Source organism: Medicago sativa, chromosome 8, assembly GCF_051527215.1.
Source record: "Medicago sativa cultivar Bolivia chromosome 8, Bolivia_mono, whole genome shotgun sequence".
Lineage (NCBI taxonomy): Eukaryota > Viridiplantae > Streptophyta > Magnoliopsida > Fabales > Fabaceae > Medicago > Medicago sativa.
In genome coordinates, this window is record NC_140756.1 from 65,048,560 (window position 1) to 65,067,162 (window position 18,603).

The 18,603-nt window shown below is 36.6% G+C and overlaps 3 protein-coding genes across 4 annotated transcripts; 1 reads left to right on the forward strand and 2 right to left on the reverse strand.

The window, feature by feature from the left end:
* Window positions 1-213: 213 nt before the first annotated feature.
* Window positions 214-9,475, forward strand: LOC146900534 (serine/threonine-protein kinase/endoribonuclease IRE1a-like). The gene is made up of 7 exons (XM_085738507.1): window positions 214-515; window positions 935-1,184; window positions 2,422-3,713; window positions 4,621-4,793; window positions 5,747-5,993; window positions 7,331-7,637; window positions 9,158-9,475. The coding sequence occupies exons 1-7, from the start codon at window positions 376-378 to the stop codon at window positions 9,287-9,289; spliced, it is 2,541 nt and encodes an 846-aa protein (XP_085594633.1). The 5' UTR covers window positions 214-375; the 3' UTR covers window positions 9,290-9,475.
* Window positions 9,476-9,782: 307 nt separating this feature from the next.
* Window positions 9,783-14,189, reverse strand: LOC146900535 (glutamate receptor 3.6-like). Of its 2 annotated transcripts, none has more exons than XM_085738509.1 (7): window positions 14,081-14,189; window positions 13,461-13,755; window positions 11,820-13,171; window positions 11,458-11,735; window positions 11,260-11,291; window positions 10,758-11,164; window positions 9,783-10,587 (listed from the first exon to the last, which is right to left on the reverse strand). In XM_085738509.1, exons 2-7 carry the CDS (start codon window positions 13,729-13,731, stop codon window positions 10,102-10,104), a joined length of 2,826 nt encoding a protein of 941 aa, XP_085594635.1. In that variant the 5' UTR covers window positions 13,732-13,755; window positions 14,081-14,189; the 3' UTR covers window positions 9,783-10,101. The 2 variants fall into 2 exon arrangements, with proteins under 2 accessions (XP_085594635.1, XP_085594634.1); XM_085738508.1 differs by having other exon boundaries at window positions 13,461-13,758.
* Window positions 14,190-15,293: 1,104 nt separating this feature from the next.
* On the reverse strand, window positions 15,294-18,009 carry LOC146900536 (uncharacterized). The gene is made up of 3 exons (XM_085736956.1): window positions 17,446-18,009; window positions 16,280-17,011; window positions 15,294-16,019 (listed from the first exon to the last, which is right to left on the reverse strand). The coding sequence occupies exons 1-3, from the start codon at window positions 18,007-18,009 to the stop codon at window positions 15,294-15,296; spliced, it is 2,022 nt and encodes a 673-aa protein (XP_085593082.1).
* Window positions 18,010-18,603: the final 594 nt, after the last annotated feature.

Consider the following 18,603-nt stretch of genomic DNA (forward strand, 5'->3'; position numbering starts at 1 on the left):
TCAATTTGCGCCTTTATGTCTCACCCCACAAAGCTATTCTTTCCCTCGTCAAAACTCCCAAAAAAGTCAGGACACCTGATAGCAAAACCCTTGTACAATTTCTTATTTGCTCTTGAAATGTAAGATGAATGTTAAAATAATAAAGGTATTTGCTCAAAAAAAATAACAATAAATAAAGGTATATTGGGAGTTCGGGTTAGGAAAAGGAAAAGCAACATTGTTAAGTAACGTGAGTTTTCATGTACAAGTCGAATAGAACAGAAGAAGGTTGGAATCTTTGGATGTTCTCTATTGCTGTTCTCCTTCTCTCAATCCAATTCCAATAAATAATCAAACCCTTATCTTATTTCTTTTCATTCCATTCCTGTTGAACCGATGAAACTCTTCCTCTTCCTTCGGTTTCTGTTCCTTTTCTTCTTCTCACTTTTCAATCAACACTGTTGCTGCGTCCATGCCCTTTCTCGCTCTCCAACAGCACGCTCCATTCTCTCTCTTCCTCCTCCTCCTCCTCCTCCGTCAGTTCCCTAATCTCTCTCTCTCTTTTCTTTTTTATTTATTTATTTATTTATAATTAACATGTTGAATTATCACACATATGACACGACACGAACTATATATAGCCATGCATGCAAGATTGTTATGATGTATGTGACAACTTAAAATGGCGGGAAACATTTGTTTGCAATAATGTTTTTATTTATCCACATGTTGTGGGGAAAAAATAGCAGGAAATAGATGTGTAAATTTCATTATGTGCAAGATTTTCTTAGAAAGGTTATGAATATGTTGAATACTTGAACTAGTAAATATTCGTGCAATGTTTGATTTTTAAAGGATTTTTTTTCCTTCTCTTTTTATAATTTCTGTTTTGATCATCTCTTAATTATAAGCGAAGCTCTTCTTTTTTATTTTTGTAAAATGTTTTTATTGACAGTAAGCAAGCAACATCACTGATTGCCACACTAGATGGGACCATGTATTTGGTGGCCAACCATGAGAATGGTCCCATGAGGATGATATGGTCATTCTACTCAGGATCGCCGATCTACAGTTCATATCAAGCTCCTATCAATAAAGGTCGCGGTAAAGGTAAAGAAAATGGATCTGCAGTGCCAGTTAGTGGGTTTATGGAATGTGGGGATGATTGGTCATTGTACATGCACGACGAGCACTACGGTAAAATGGTATTTATCTTGATTTATATCTGTTACAACATTGTAATTGGTGTATTTATGGCATTTTTGCAATGGTTTAAGGACAACTATCATGAATTTAACTGTTACATTAGGAAGTTACCCTTGTTCTTGATTGAATGTGGATAAAAAATTTGAAATCAGAATTCAGGTTTGATATATTGCTATTATTGCTGAATTAAAAAATGAGCTCCAAGAGATATTAAAACGATGAAAGATAAGCTTCCTAGAGTACTAAGCACGTTCTTCCCAGTAAGCCTCTAAATAAACTATAATTATCATAATTCTCTCTCTGGCCCCTAATTCCCCCCATTTTTCCACTGTCCTCTTGCAACCTCCGCTAACTAACAAATAAACTAACCAACTAACTGACTCCAAGACCTTCTTAGTTCTTCCTAGAATGTGCCCTCTTTAATGTGGGCCCCTTTTGTTGCCGCCCCAACTTCCGGCCCTCTCACCATATTTGAAGAATTCTTATATCCACATTGGAATGATTGTTCATTCTTATTTGAAGAAAAGCATAAAAAATATCTACAATCTTGTAGTGTATTCTCATAATTGATTTGTGTTTCAGTTTTGAGTTGGAGGCTTTGGTGAATGCATGATTTACTAAGTGCATATGAGAATTACGATGGTTTGCTTTTAATCCTCACTTCTGTCAAAGCTCAAAAGAAATAAAAAATCCTTTTGTGACTTGGCAATATCTAAATTTAGGAGCAATACTTGCCTTGTGACGGAAATTCAGCTAATTGTGTGGTCTTGCTAATTTGAAACCCTATCAATGAATTAGATTGAACTTCATGCTTTGAAGTTGACAAGAGATCCGTTGGACGGTTTGGTGAGTGAGAGTAATAGGTCTCATGTTGTTCATATGGCACGTTGGTTTTGAGTCAACCTTTTATCCTTTCTGTATTTCGTCCTAATACATATACCTGGAGAAAACAAGCAGATAATTTCATTCTTATCCTACACTATTCAAATATATGTAGCCTACAATAACTTATGCTAAAATGTCTCCTGATCGATAAAAGACATAGTGGGTTCCTTTTCTTAGTAGAAAAAATGTATAATATTTTCATTGCCAATTTGTTCCAGTGTTATGTATATCTAACTATCTAAGTGTTGTTTATTCTTTTCTTTTTTTTTCCCTGAGGAGATTTGTGATTGATGTTTTTTTTCTTCTTCTGAGGAGATCTGTGATTCTATTGATTGTTTATCATGTTTGCAGAGAATCTCAGAATCTATTGCAGAATTTGTACCTCGTACACCTACCATCTCACATGATGGAGCAATTATACTTGGATATAGAGAAATCACTTTGTTTGAAGTTGAAGTTAAAACTGGGTCGATCATTCGAATCCATGCCAAGCCTGATCCTGATAATGCTTCCGCACCTTTGAGTGATGACAGGAAGACCGCTAGAAGTATCACCAATGCAGATAATAAAGTTCTTGCTGATCCTGAAAAGCTAAATTCATCAGAGCCGGTGCTCAAGATTTTTAGGACAGATTATTTTCTGAAGTCTGTTAGCCCCAACTCAGGTATAGTATTATGGAATTTGAGAGTAGCTGAATTTGAGGCTGTATTATTATGCCAACATACTACATTTGAGGTAGAGGATGAAAATCCTTCAGTCAGCGGCCTCAATTTTACGATGCCTTGCCCATGTCAAGAGATGCAAAAAGTCTTTCGCCTGAAAAAGAATTTTCTACTAGAACCTTCAATCACTGAAAGTTCACATGGAGCTTATCATGGAAATGATATACTCTTAATGCCTACTTCAGATATGATGATTCCATTGCAGCCTAATATTGATAGATTTTTCGATGGTCATGATGATAATATGATGATGCTTCCTATGCCTTTTCTGCAACAAAATAATGATACAACAGATGAACTCTTTCAGCCTCTCATTGAGATTGCTTCAAATTTGAACAAGAAGAGTGGATGGTCAACTCCATTACCTGATGTATTGTTTAGGGTTTTTGTTCTGGTTTTGGTCGTTTCAGTCATCATCTACTTTATTGCGGTGAAGTGGTTCAAGAATAATAGAGAAATATGGCCGAACTTTAATCAAGTTGATGAAGGTGTTGATGGACGAAGAATCGGAAAATTATTTGTTTCAAATAAAGAGATTGCTATAGGAAGCAATGGTACCATTATCTTTGATGGAAGATATGAAGGCCGATCAGTTGCAGTTAAGCGGCTTGTCAAAGCTCATCATAGTGTAGCCTCTAAAGAAATCCAAAACCTCATTGTGTCTGACTATCATCCAAACATTGTCCGATGGCATGGGGTGGAGCATGATCAAGATTTTATTTACCTTGCACTGGAACGTTGTATTTGCAACTTAGACGATTTGATTCAAATTTATTCAGATACATCAGAAAATTCTGGTTCTATGAAGGACCAAGCATTCATATGTTTGATAAAGAGCCGAATGGAGACAGGGAATGATACTGCACAATATCTTTGGAAAGAAAATGGCTATCCATCACCTCTACTACTGAAATTGATGAGGTTTGTATTATTTCTTCTTGATTTGATGATTTATTTAAAGACGTATTCAGCCAAAAGATAATACTAATAGACAAATTACGAGATTATAATTTCTCATTTCTTTCTCATTAAACACTGTAAAAAATGAGGTTAGTGAATGCTATTGGACCAGGTTGAATTCCTGAAAATTCCTAGGTGAAGAAGGCATTATATTAGGTTGCAATACCTCACCAAATTATCCTACTAGATTTTGCTGACTAGTGAGATACATGATGCTTGGAAGAGTGATATGCTCCATTGTGGGGAACTGAGGTGGTGTCTGCTTAGAATTCATATGCACTTGATGCTTTAATTTAAATTTGAAATTTTTAACAGTGAAGTTTTAGGGAATAGTTAATAAATATAGTTTGAAATTAGAAGTAATGGTTTATAGTGTAGCTTCGTTTTAGGCTTAACAAATGCACCTTGTTGGTGTTGATGTGCTGGAGAGTTGCTGCAACTAAGGAAAGATGACCGTAAAAGAAAAGGTTGTGTTTTGTAAATGAGGATATTGGATCTAACATATAAGGTTGAGGTAAATTGAGTAAGTAGAAGATGATGCAAAATTTACGATAACAATTTCGCTGTACAATGTATCGGTAGGAGAATCCAAGGGTATAGAGGGGACCATGGATGAAATAAAATTAAGGTAATAAAATATGATAGTCCAAGGTTGGAGGAAAGCATAATAGTGAATAAAAGAGGATGACTAAGGAAAAACCTATTTAGATTCCATATGGATTCTTGCAGTTGATCTAAGTTATTTGAAGTTGAAAAGTGAGATAAACCTTCATTTAATGAAAACTCTTACTTGGATCCCCACATTGTAAGTGTAGTTTATTTTACGTTTTTATTAAAAACTAACTTCTATCTTTGTTTTGCGACTTAGGGATATTGTTGCCGGGGTTGTTCATTTGCATGAATTAGGAATAATACATCGAGATTTGAAGCCCCAAAATGTTTTATTGATCAAGGAAAGATCCTTATGTGCAAAGCTTTCTGACATGGGCATTAGCAAACGTCTTCTTGATAACATGTCCTCTTTGGGTCATAGTGCTACTGGTAAGCACTAGGAAGAATTTATAAACAGTTTACATTTCCTAGCATTTACCATGTGAATGTCCAATCATGTCTAGCATGAGATTAGCATCTGTAAATTACAATATGGTGATTGTTAGACATCGCTTAATATCTTCAGAGTACTTTATTTGTCTCGGTTTATCTTTAACATATCTTAGAACATTAACAGCCAAATTTTTTTTTAAACTAGGCGGGATTGACGATATCTATCAAATATGACATAATGTCCTATCATAGATCCTATTTAATGATAGACTATTGATATGAAATCTCTCTTAATGATTTGGCCTTGTTTTTCTTGGTCTCACTACCTTAACTGCTGGATCATCTTCTATTTAGTCTACCTTCCTTATCGGTGCCTCAACGGGTCCCTGCCACCCATGCTTGAACCGAACCACCTAAGATAATACTTTGCTTTTACTATAATTTTTGTGGACTCAACTAGCCATCTAGCTAAAGAAATAGTCTAACAAGTTGGTTTCTAATTTTATTTTCCTTCCTTGTATGTTTACTTATTTAATTAAGTTTGGTAGTCTTATTTTATTAGTGGACTTTTGCTGTTTGGTTTGACAAAATTCTCATTCCTTCTTTTCACTGCATTGTACAAGTTTTTAGAAATCAAAATGAAAACAAGGATGCACCTCTATAATTACTACTGAAAAGGAGTGAAAATAGAAAACATCAAACCAAACGGTCTCATAACTGTTGTTTCCTAATTTTTGTTTTCTTTTAAAAAAAAATTCCATATCTATTATCTCTTAGGGAATGTTTCCTAATTTTGTTTTGATATCGATCCAATCTAATGTTATTCATTTACCTTTTCTCTTTATATTGTTTAAATAGGGCAGTCTGCTTTAGCCAAAGCCTACACCTTAGCCTATTGTACTTTAATAAGTTTATTCTTCTTGCACTAAGGTTTAATTACTTAATTGTAGGTGGGGGCAGTTCAGGTTGGCAAGCCCCAGAGCAGCTTGTTCAAGGACGCCAAACACGAGCTGTAGATATATTCAATTTAGGTTGTATTCTTTTTTTCTGCATGACTGGGGGAAAACATCCATTTGGACAACATCTTGAACGTGATATCAATATAGTGAAGAATCGAAAAAATCTTTTCTTAGTGCAGTTCATTCCGGAAGCTGAGGATCTTATTAGCTGTTTATTAAACCCTGACCCTAATCTAAGGTAAATCATTGTCATTCATTGTGTTTTTGGAGGATGGAAATATATCTTCTGATACCTTTACAGTGTTGCATCTGCTATGACTTGCTCAGGGTTCATACGAACATACCTATTAATATTATGGATAATAATTTAAGATGTAAGAGTGTTGCCCTATTTTGATAACATTAATCTATTTTAGTTTTTTTTTTTTTTATTTATTCGTCTGCTGATTTCAGGAGGTCCTATTTTAAGCCAAGACTAGGATTTATTCGAATAGGTTAAATTGAAATTATGCTATTTCATTATAATTTCAGTCTCTAGCTTGCTACTGTATTTCTTTCTGGTATGGTATTTTGCTTCTTTGTTGGTTTTTGCTGTGTGAGTCTCGTCTTAAGCCAAATCACTGTGTAGTCTGACCATGGCCAACACTGAGCTGCGGACACCAGTCACAGAAAATATCAATACATGTTCCACACTTATATTGGTTGTTTTAGACTAAGGACAACATCTTACCCAATATCATTTCAGTTTGACTTGACTGATTTTTATCGAAATTTTCAACAGTTTCTTAAGTTGGTTGATTGTTTCGTGTTTTTTGGCATAAAACTTATTATCTTTATGGGTCTGGTTACCTTGGTTGTTATATTTTCTCTTTTGAAAGGTATATTTGTAAAAAGTTTAAAGTTTGTTACGCTTTAGATTGAAGGGTAATGTTAGAATATAAAAAAATATGTTACAATATCTTTGATATTATGTCTATTGTCTGCGTATCCTAGTTCATCTCCCAGGATCAGTTTATAATCATGCAGTATCTTAGATTATACCCTAAAATTAGTTTTCATATTACGCAGTTATTAGCCGACCCCACTTAGTGGGATAAGGCTTGGTTGTTGTTGCATTACATAGTTATTATCATGATTTGTTTCCTGTTTTCCCTATTTATTTAGGAGTAGGAGCTCTTTATTTCTATAAATAGGAGTTTGTGTTTAGTCTTTTGTATCAAATTAGTATTGGTATAAAGTAAATCAATCATATTACATTATTATCATATTCAAATTCCTACACTCAATCGTTTCTACTGCTTCTGTTATAAAGAGTCACAAATGCTATCACTTTCACATGATTGAAAAAACTTGACAAATAGAAACATTTGATTGCTTAAATTAAGATTAGAGACTGTATGATAGCTCCAATAATACAAGTGACTGAATCTGTATTGTTGCCAAAGATCAACTCTCCTAAAAACCTTAGCTTTTGGGTAGAAGTCCGTGAATTGTGTTATATCTCTAACCTTTTTATTTATGATTCTGATTGCAAACTAGCAATTTCATTTAAGAAATTATTTCCTTTATTTCCAGGCCGAAAGCGATTGAAGTGTTGCAGCATCCTTTTTTCTGGAATTCCGAGACGAGACTTTCATTTTTACGTGACACCAGTGACAGGGTAGAACTGGAAGATAGAGATCTTCTTGGTTCTGATCTTTTGAGGGACTTAGAAAGCATTGCCACAACGGCCTTAGGTGGTAAATGGGATGAAAAGATGGAACCAGCTTTCATTGCTAACATTGGTCATTACCGGCGTTATAACTTTAACAGTGTTCGACACTTGTTGCGGGTTATGAGAAACAAGCTAAATCATTATGGGGAATTGCCACTGGAAATCCAGGTACTTTCTTGGACTAGTAGCATTTAATAGATTTATTTGTTTCATTCCCATGATAGATGATAAATATATATGCATGTGTTTATATATCATAATCATAATGCAGACTACCATAATTTAAAATCATGTTAGTTTCTTCTACCTGTATATAGAGTTTAATGAAGTCAATAACGACATCTTGAAAACTAAAATATAAACAACTAATTATGAAATTCAGTTATAGGTTTTACATTTATGTGGTGTGTGGGCTGGATTGGCCCTTAAAAAAATAACTCAGCCCCCAACCTATGTATACGGGGTTAAATAACGCTAACCGACTTCAAAACCCATGGGGTGGATTCAACTTCAACTTGCCTAGCAGATGAGATTTGCTAACAAGGTTGGAACATTTATACCTGAGTGGTGTAGGTGTCCGTTGTCCTGAAACATTGAGCAGAGCAAATGATATTTTAACAACTTTCATTCACTCCTGACAAATTAGCAATAACCGAGTCTCATGATATCAGAGGTGCCTCATGTACATGTTGCATTATGATACCCAGTCAGACTATAATTTTGCTCAAGATCAATTTTTATAGAATCAATTCCCATTATTTTAATCTTAACCGGTGATACACTTTCATGGTAAAATCAAATTCCTTATGTCCCATAAGATGGACGGTTGCGACAAAAATGCTCAAAGCGGTATTCCAAACTTAAACATGGTGGCAATAAAAGCAAGGCCAGTGTGAGCCTCAATAGACTAAATCGTGAGAGTTCAAGACTAAAACCTATTAAATATGTGTAAAGGTTGAAGTCCAGGCTGTGGATTAGTCGTGCCAACTCTTTCTCATCATATTTCAAGTTTTGTCAGCAAAATCTAAACATTTTTAGCTCCTCATTGTTTGCCTTTCCAATTCTTTCATTGGCTTGTTAGGAATCCTTTGAACTCATTTCAACAGCCCTCACTCCATTTCTACTCATAGACATTCATGCCATGCCACCTTTAATGTTTTTACTTTTTACCTCTACGTTACTGATTCTTCCTCTTGAAACGATTGATGTGTCAGTGGCTTATTAACTTACCCACCATGATTGTCTATACAACCAATTATCTGATTCCCCCTTTCAATTCATTCTCATATTCCTTCAACTGAACACAACAAATCCTCTTTATTAGCATTAATGTGGGTGTTTGGAAGAGAGTGTATTTGGGATTATCTTACTACAGATAATTGCACAGGTGTTTGGAAAAGTTAACGAACATAGTTTATGATATCTCCATAAGTTGTTTTCGGCTTATCTTTCATTCAAATGCTTTCAAAGAATAATCAGAGGTATGGAAATACCTCGAGAACTAACATGTGAGGAGCCAAAAAAGTATGTGTACCTAAAAGGCGAAAACCATAATTATTCTTGTTACAGATGTGTTTTTCATTGAAAGTTAATACTGATAACTCATGCATAAGTTGGACATCTTTACTCAAGGACGTGAAAGCTATCCATCAACATATATGGCTTCTAATTTCTTACTGGCTTTTCAGGAACTAGTTGGACCTGTTCCTGAAGGATACGATGGCTACTTTGCAAACCGATTCCCAAGACTCTTGATTGAAGTGTATAATGTTATATGCAAGCATTGCAAGGAGGAAGAGTGTTTTCAAAGGTATTTTTAAAATGATGATTATGCAAAAGGAAGAGTGTTTTCAAAGGTGTTTTCCCCATATGAAAATAGATCATATGGGGAAAGCTGGTGGCAGCATGAAGCAGATTATGTATATATTTTATTAAAAACAATGGTTTATGTGTAAATGTGTTGATATTGTCACTGATCAATCTAAGTCGCGCCTTTTTAACTTTCACTTTTTCCACCAATTTGCTCCAAATGTGTGGATAACATGCTACCGCCAACTCTTGATTCTAGCATTGAAGGTTTTAATATTTTTACTGAATAGGTCAATTTATCATTCATGACCAAGTTAAGACACTTGCACAATCATTTATTAATTTGCTTTTTACCGTCTCAGAACTAAAAAATAACAGTCAAGTAAATAAAATTTCCTCGATTTATAATTATATATAGTAAAAACACTTCCATTGTGATATCAATTATGTCAGATACCTAACGATCTACTGTGTTGAGTAAATATCAGCTGTTATGCTACAATCTAAAAGATGGAACTACCAATTAGTATATTGCATTTTTAATAGTAATTGGATTGGATGACTTCGTTCTAAATTATACATACTACAGTAACTACAAGTAAGAATAAAAATTAGAAAGGGATCTTGTTCTACACCCGTACATTACACTACAGTCAGACACAAGTTGATATATCTTACATATATATTTACTGAAAAAGTAAAACAAATGTAGTAGGAACCCAGCAGCTGCGAGTGCAGTGGATCCAAATTCATTAAGGTACATAGAAATGGGCAACAGTTGGTCAGACTAATATTAGAAGAATCAATTCTGGGCAACAGTCGGTCAGACTATATTAGGAGAATCAATTCTGTTTAACGATGTTGATGACCGTGAAAAATCTTTATTGGTGGTGACGTTTGATCCAACCTCACTTGTGCTTCTATATGATATCATTTCCGTTTGCCTTCTCTTCGAGCGGCTCTTAGCTATCGCTTCTTTTTCATCTACAAATGATAGAAACGTCCGCAGACGCGAAGATCCTGAACCTTGGCCAGAAGACTCTAGTTCGTCTGGACTGTGCTTCTTGTACTGCCTCACGGTTTGAATAAAATATATTAGGAGTGCAAGGAAACATGCCAAACCACAAACCAGGTAAAGACCCCAAAAGCTCTTGAGATTGAGTCTGTCTACTTCAAGCTTTGCACCTTGTGATCTACAAGCACTGCTCAAGAGCCATTTGTCATGGATCCTTTGTAAATCTCCACTTTCTGCCAACTCCAAAATAGCAGTTGACAGGTCAACTGCTAATGGTGAGTCTGGTGGAAAGGCCTGAAAAAATTGAATTGCAGCATCAATGAAAATATTCAAGAGAAAAGTGCATGTGCATTTTCTTTAGGAAAACAGGAAGGTAAAAGGGAAAAGCATACCCTGATCCCAACATAAATTGTAAAGACCAAGCACTCAAAAGACAATTAGGAGTTTGTGTATGAGATACTTACAAATCCCCAGCCATTTCTGGTAAACTCTTGACCTACAATACTAAAATCACATCGGCTTGAAAGGAAGAGCTCTATGTAAGCACGCTCGTCAACATATGCAGCAATGCCACCCTTTTGGGGGCCTTTCTCCAGTGCCTTCATAGTTTCTTCAGGTGTTTTCATAGGAACTAATCTCGATTCATGAATACCGATTTCGTCAATCAAATAAGACCGGGAAAAGGAACCCTGCAAGTAACCAACAGGATCTTTGCTATTTACTAAACTTTCAATGCCTTTAATAGGTGAAGAAAGTTGTTGCACTGTGAGGATTGAAGTCAGGCTTGCTGTGTAACTCGAGTTAATTATTAGAACTACAAATAGCCATATAAGCAGGACAAAACGACCAAGAGTGCTCTTAGTATTTTCCCCTACATTGTATGGAAAAAAGAGAATATATTTACTCGAAGTTGCTACCACTGATATATGGACTATAAGTGTCACAGAAGACAGAAACGGCACTTACTGTGAGCGAAGAACATAGTTGAAAAGCTAAACCTGCAAAGTAAAACACAAATAAGTTACGCGCATGTAGTTGTAAGTAATTTCAGTTGAAAAACTGTAACATTGATACATAGTTATTGCATGCATCAGTAACATAGCTTGGGTTCCAATTCCAAAAAGGTTCAATATGATAAGATAGAGAAAGACCAGATTTGATTACCACAAAATTGTTGCTACTTGTTGTTTAGGAGGTCCTCTAAAATCATCATTCAGTCTATGCTCTAGAATCCAAACAACAGCTCCCACTAGAAGGAAAAATATAGCTGTTACAGTCCACATCATTGGTGTAAATGGTGTCAAAAATGCCCAAGCATTTGAATCCGTCTTCTTAACCGATGCTACTACCACTAGGCCAGACTCAATATAGGGCTGAGTAAAATCCACCATCTTTGTTCTCTCTGTAGTAATTGTGATGTCACCTACTGCAGCATCAAAGACCTGTATGGTAAAGACAAAATGTAGTCTCAGAAAAGTAACATAAAACATCCAAACTCACGTGAAAATTATTGGAACGATACTCACACCAGCAGTGATCAGACGCACAAGCTCAGTATTACTAGGGTTGTTTTGACCATCACCATATGGAACAAACTTATAGGGGACAGCATAAGGCAACAAGTTTACTGCAGAAAGAAATACATCAATGCAGAATCCCTTGAACGTGTCAGTGGATTGTACCTGAGAAACAAATTCACGGTAACTAGACCTTCTAGGTACTCCGATTTTTAACAGCTTTCCATTGTTTGGAAAAACCCAACCGCGTGGTCTCTGGGTTGTTTCTCCTGGCCAAAAGACCGTGAGTAGCTTTTGATTATCAATGGAACGATTAGGCGGTTTTGAATAAAGTGTTTCTGGAGGAATAACTGATAATCCAGAGTAATTAGACCAATAACCAACCCTGCGAGTCCCTGTTCCGATCACATTGATGATCTCATATGCTGGATTTGCAAGGTTTCCATCAGGTGTATACCTGAATGGACCTGTTACGCCAGTCATGTTAACCTCATATATACTTTTACGTAACAGATCTCCTTCATTGAAAATTTTCACAGCGTCAAGATGCAAGCTGTCCCCACGTGGTTTATTTAACTTTGGATCGTTCGAAAATGTAATTTGGTTTCCTTGTTTCAGAAATGTATCAAGGGCACGGGCAAGTACATGAACAGTATCATATGCAAAGATACCATAAGTACTTAAACCAAGAGGACCATTTGCAGTCTTTCCACTAGTCAAATTGGTCCACCGAGAAATGAACGATCTTTTGAGCTTAGAATCTGGTATGTACATTCTTAGTGTTAGAACTCCTTGAATGTTATCCATTTCATCTGAAGAGAGAGGACTATCTATGTCAATATAAGATGTGAGAAAAGTAGTAGCTATCCAGACATAACCATTTTGCAACATTCCAAGAGACTTCGCCACACTCAACACCTTTGGACCCCAAGCAGTACTTGTGTGTAGAACAATAATCCGAGATTCTGCCAGGGCAACCTGAACTAGCCTGTCAGTAATCTCCTCACTCGTTGCATCAGGAGTCATTGCTGCTTTAAACGAGATCTTGCAACGCCTCTCAGCAAGCTTATCCCCCAACGCACTAATTCCATTCCTCCCATGGTCGTCATCACCATAGACTGCGATAACCTCTCTCCAACCATAGTGGCTAACAATGTCTGCTATTGCAGTCATTTGAAAAATGTCATTGAAAGAAGTTCTCACAAAGAACGGGAATTGAAGCGAAGAAAGAGTAGGATCAGTGGCTGTAAATGATAGCAAAGGAACCTGGAGCTCATTTGCTATATGAGATATGACATGAGCTGTTGTAGACGTCTGAGGACCGATAATCGCCACAGTCTGTGTCGCCATGAGCTGCAAAGCTGTTTACAATTACAATGCATTTAATACAATAATCATAACACATCAGACTTGAGGACTGTTTTGAATTTGCATTGACTTATTTGATCTTATCTACTGACATATGTACTTGTGAGTCTGTTTGAGAGAGCTTACGGAAACAACCTATGACATGTCCATAAGCTATTTTTCAGTTTATTTCCATAAGCTCTCAAAAATAGCTTACAAAAACAGCTTATAAAGTCATTTGTCTAACAGAAAGAGATTTAACATTTAAACAGAGAAAAGCTAGGAGTATTATGATGGAATTACCCTCAGCAATGCTCAAAAAGCCTCTGTATTTTGAATCTTCTTGCAGTGAGAGGTTCAACTTAGTATTACCAAGAATAGTAGGATCAGAATTTATATCTGCAACCGCAGCTTCTACCGCAATTTTCACCATTCTACCAACACTAGTATTGAAAGAGTAGAGTACTCCAATATTTACAAATGGAGGTACTGTGGAATTATCCAAGCCAGCCACAGTTGAAGAGAACATCAAATTGTAGAGAACCATCAACACCACAAACCAAACTCTTATCATGGTTGCAATTTCTTAACAATCACCCTGCTAAACAAATAAGAGTATAAAAACACCTTAAAAAAACAAGATAAAAATGAACAAAGTATGAAGTTAACCACTCATCTCATAAAGTATGCATATATAATATATTACACACAAACTCTAATTTTTTTCACGCCCTATTTTTACAGTAACCTTATTTTTCTCTATATTTGGAAGATAATAACATGAACAGAACACACAGATGCAAAACACATATCATACTCAAAACCAACCAGGAAAAGAATAAAGCAATAAAGTGTCTCTCATTATTATAACAATTAACAGCATGTGAAGAAGAACATAACTTTACTCAAAAAGATTAATATACCTAAAGTTTGATTAGCTGAGACCAATATTTAGCAGAAAACTTCATGTTCATTTCAAACTTTAACTGGAAGAAGGAGGCAAAATCAGAAATGAAGTTGAATGATTGGACTCTATTTTTGGACAGTAAGAAAAGGGTAGATCTTAAAAAAGGAAATGTAAAAGTTGTTTTGTGTTGAAAATATGTATGAAAATGAATGGTGGGGATGTTATTATTTCTTTAACTTTTGCTTATTATTATTATCAAAAAGCTAATAATGAGGGACCCTTGGTATCAAATATAATATCTTAGGGGTTGGATTTACAAGCATATGTTGAATATGATATGGGTGCTGTTCAGGTTGGACCAATCTATGTTTTGGTTATAATCTATCCCTCCAATCCAATACATATGATGTGAACTTGTTGTGCTATGTTCTTTGGTGGCTTTTGTTATTCTTCACCCACTTATGTTGTGTGAAAAACGAGAAAAACATATGGAGAAGTTGCCATGAAGTTGGTGTCAATTGCTGAACTTTGAGTGGATAAAGTATTTTGATGGTCAAACAATTCTTGTTGTTATAATAATAATGACAGAGAAATCTAAGGTTCATGTATGGTTGGATCTTCTGACAGTCTTAATCATGGTTTTATTTTATTTAAACCGTGGTTCATGTGTAGTTAAACATATTAAATGAGTCGGCCAAACACATGTACTATACATTAATATGTGAGACTTCGATGCAACTTCAACATTCACGATAGAAGGTTGTTTTTCTGACAAGGAATACTTCCAATTGACACATGAAAATGACCTTAATATCTCCAGCGGTTGTTAATTGCCGCTGGTAAATACGTCGGTTGTTAACTGCCGCTGGTATCCAGCGGTTGTTAACTACCGCCGAAGCTGAATGTAGCGGTTGTTAACTGCCGCTACGTGCTTGCCCATTTTCCAGAAGCTCATTCCCATCTTCCTAACCAATTTTAACTTTCATTTTCATCTAAAATTTTTATCAAATAACCAATTGAAAATTCTTCTAAAATTTTCATCTAATAATACCTAAACATATTCATCCAATATTTAACAGGAACATGATAAAATTAAAACGCAAGAAATAATATAAAACGAACGAACGTACGTATATGTCATATAAATAGGAAAATGTATCGAACATGTCATAATAACACATCATGATCATCATAGTCAAAAAAATACAAAAAAAAAATCCTAATACTAATCAGCCCTGCCTACCCTGCCTCTGCTGCCCCCTGCGCCGCCTGGAAATCTGATAAGTAAGGACGGGCTCAGTAGCACTAACTATCCGCAGGACCTCCTGGACAACCTCCTCTTTGGTCATCTCGCCATGCCTGGCCGCAATATCTCGGGCTATGTGAGCCACATCCCGGACGATGGTCAGTGTGTCAGGCATCTCCCTGGCATGCTCCTCCTCAATCAGCTGCTCCACATTCGCCGGCCTGGGAGGAGATCCCTCATCAGGTGGGAGAATGCGAGGGTGAGAGACTGTGGCATACCAAGCCATGTAGCCAGGAACATGATGCCATGGTGTCTGACACCCATCTACCCAACCACCTACTAACCATGCAGCAGCGTCCATCAACACGGTAGTCAGCATCTGTGTAGGCACCTGAGGGACAGCTGAAGGATGTCTGGGAATGTCCTGCACAAAGGAGAACTGCCTCTTCACCCGCTCAGGCAAATGGCGGTACACCCTCTCCTTCCCGCACATGAGCCATCCAGAGTAAGTGCACAGCATCTGAAATGGGTGGACGTCTCTGCGATCACCATAGGTAGAAAACCTGACGTCATCCACCTCCATGCGATCCATGCGTGATCGGTAATGGTGCACACTCGTATGGCCTTTGGTAGTGAGCCATCTCCCAGCACATGGTGTCCGCGGGTCCCAATCCGGGTTACGCCTCCTTGGGTAAGGACCTGGCAAATGCTCCAAAATCCATCCCAGCAACAAAATAAATAATAGTCTAACATTATAAATAATAGTCTAACAAAATAAATAATAGTCTAACAAAATAAATTATTCGAGTTAAATATTCAATAAATCTAAAACATTATTAAATAGTCTAACATGATAATAAAATTTATAAAATAAATTCATAAAGAAATTAAGATAAATATTATAAAATAGTCTAACATGATAATAAAATTTATAAAATAAATTCATAAAGAAATTAAGATAAATATTACCATCAAAAGAGTCGCAGAGCCAGCCATCGTTCTATTATTCAAGATAACAGAATCATCCAGATAATCATAGAGGTAGGCTAAGGTCATCCCTCCCCACGACCACTTCCCAATCGCCCCCAAGTCCGCCATGCAATCCAGATATATCAAGTCGATGTGTCTGTTCGTTTTGTTAGTGAACAGCGCACAACTGACAAGATATAAAAGGAAACTCCTCACACAGCACGCCCTCCTCCTGGCTCTCTCCTGCATCTCCTCCCTCAACTGTGGACGCTCAAGCCGTCTAGCCTCAGTCAGGTGCTCCTCATAAACCCGCTTCAGTGCGGGATAACTGATATGACCAGGAGATTCCTCCCTAACCTGATCTCTAGCATCAGCATCTGACATGCCCAAAAGCCTGGTCATTATATCAATCAATCGGTCCTGATCCATCGACTCATCGTGCTCCAACATGCGGCCGTAAATAGGAATGTGCAGAAGATTATGCACATCGTCCAGAGTGATCGTCATCTCCCCCACAGGTAGATGAAAACTACTCGTCTCCGTGTGCCACCTCTCGCACAGAGCACGTATCATCGCATGGGTCACAGTCGCATACCCAACGTGTATCAAACCAAGGAGGCCAGACCCCTCCACAGGCTCCCAAAACCATCTCAAAGCCTCCTCCGGCTTATCAAGCTCGATCAACCTCTTCCCTGCGTTTACGCACTTATAACCCGCTTGATCATGCCACATCTGAAATTCAAGTTAAATAAGACATTGTCACTATTTTAAATGATTCAAAAACTTACGCTATATTATATTTAATAAATCAAACACTTACGCTACGTTATATTAATTAATTAAATCACTTACGCTAAGTTATATTAATTAATTAAACAACTTACGCTACCTAATTTTAATTAATTAAATCACTTACGCTACGTTATATTAATTAATTAAACAACTTACGCTACGTTATATTAATTAATTAAATCACTTACGCTACGTTATATTAATTAATTAAACAACTTACGCTACCTAATTTTAATTAATTAAATCACTTACGCTACGTTATATTAATTAATTAAACAACTTACGCTACGTTATATTAATTAATTAAATCACTTACGTTACATTATATTAATTAATTAAACATTTAAAGAATTTTAAACAATTTAAACACTTACATTATTGTGGTTCACCCAAAGAGGGTTCGCCACATGTCTCGCGTAGTCGGACAACAATGCCAAGGTCTGAGGTCCTCCAGGAAAGGGAGCCTCTCCAGCAGGATAGGGCGGTATCCGCCGAGCACGACCACCTCGTCGTGGCCGAGGCTGACGCTCAGGCTCACCCTCGGGAATAACATTCTGTGCCTCCATATAATCTGCCACTACATCCTCTGGCACCCCCTCATCATCTCCCATCTCCTCATCCTGTGCCTCGGCCTCCGGCGGCGGCTGATAAAACATCCTCTCCTCCTCCATCCGATCATATCCAGCAAAACCCTCATCCGCATACCCAGCATAATCATGCGCTGGTGTCGGATCAACCACCTGGGAGGAGTCATCCACATGTGCCTGTGACTGTGAGCCCTCTCCATGAATCCTCGGGTCCCTGCGCTTCCGAGGCTTAGGGACATACGGGTCATCAGCCCTCCTTTCTCTCCGAGCACTAGCGGTACTCGCCTCTTTACCTCTTCGCATCCTATCCTCTCTAATAACCCGTTGCTGCTCATCTGTATCCCTAGCCATATCTGTACAAAACAAATTTTAAAAAACATATATTAATATTAGTTCTATCAATTTAGAGAATGCATGTACTTCAAAGAAAATTTACAAGTACACATACACATATTTTAAAACATCTCATATTTACACATACACATAGTTAATAATATATTGAATCCGTAACAGAACATTGTACATATACATGCATTACTCAGAGTAGTTTTAAGTTCTTTATAAAAATAACTAATAACCAACACTTACGCTAATCTCAATTCATGGCCAACTCCTAAACAACTCATAACCAACACCAATACTAATCGCAATTCATAACCATAATACCAGATACATATATACATTATTAAATTTAACATATTTGGTAGGAAAAAAAATCACAAAAAAAGCAAGATTATTTCACTTAGGCATTTCATCAAACACCTTAAGTGCATTTTAAAATACTAGCACAATTAGTGTTATTTCAACATCAAATTCAACTACATTGAACATAAACCTACTCTAAACAACAATGCCAGCATAACCAAGCCTAAACAACATCTAATTCTATCATAATTTCCAATTTTCATACCTAACCTAAACCTAACCTAAACCCTAAACATTTTG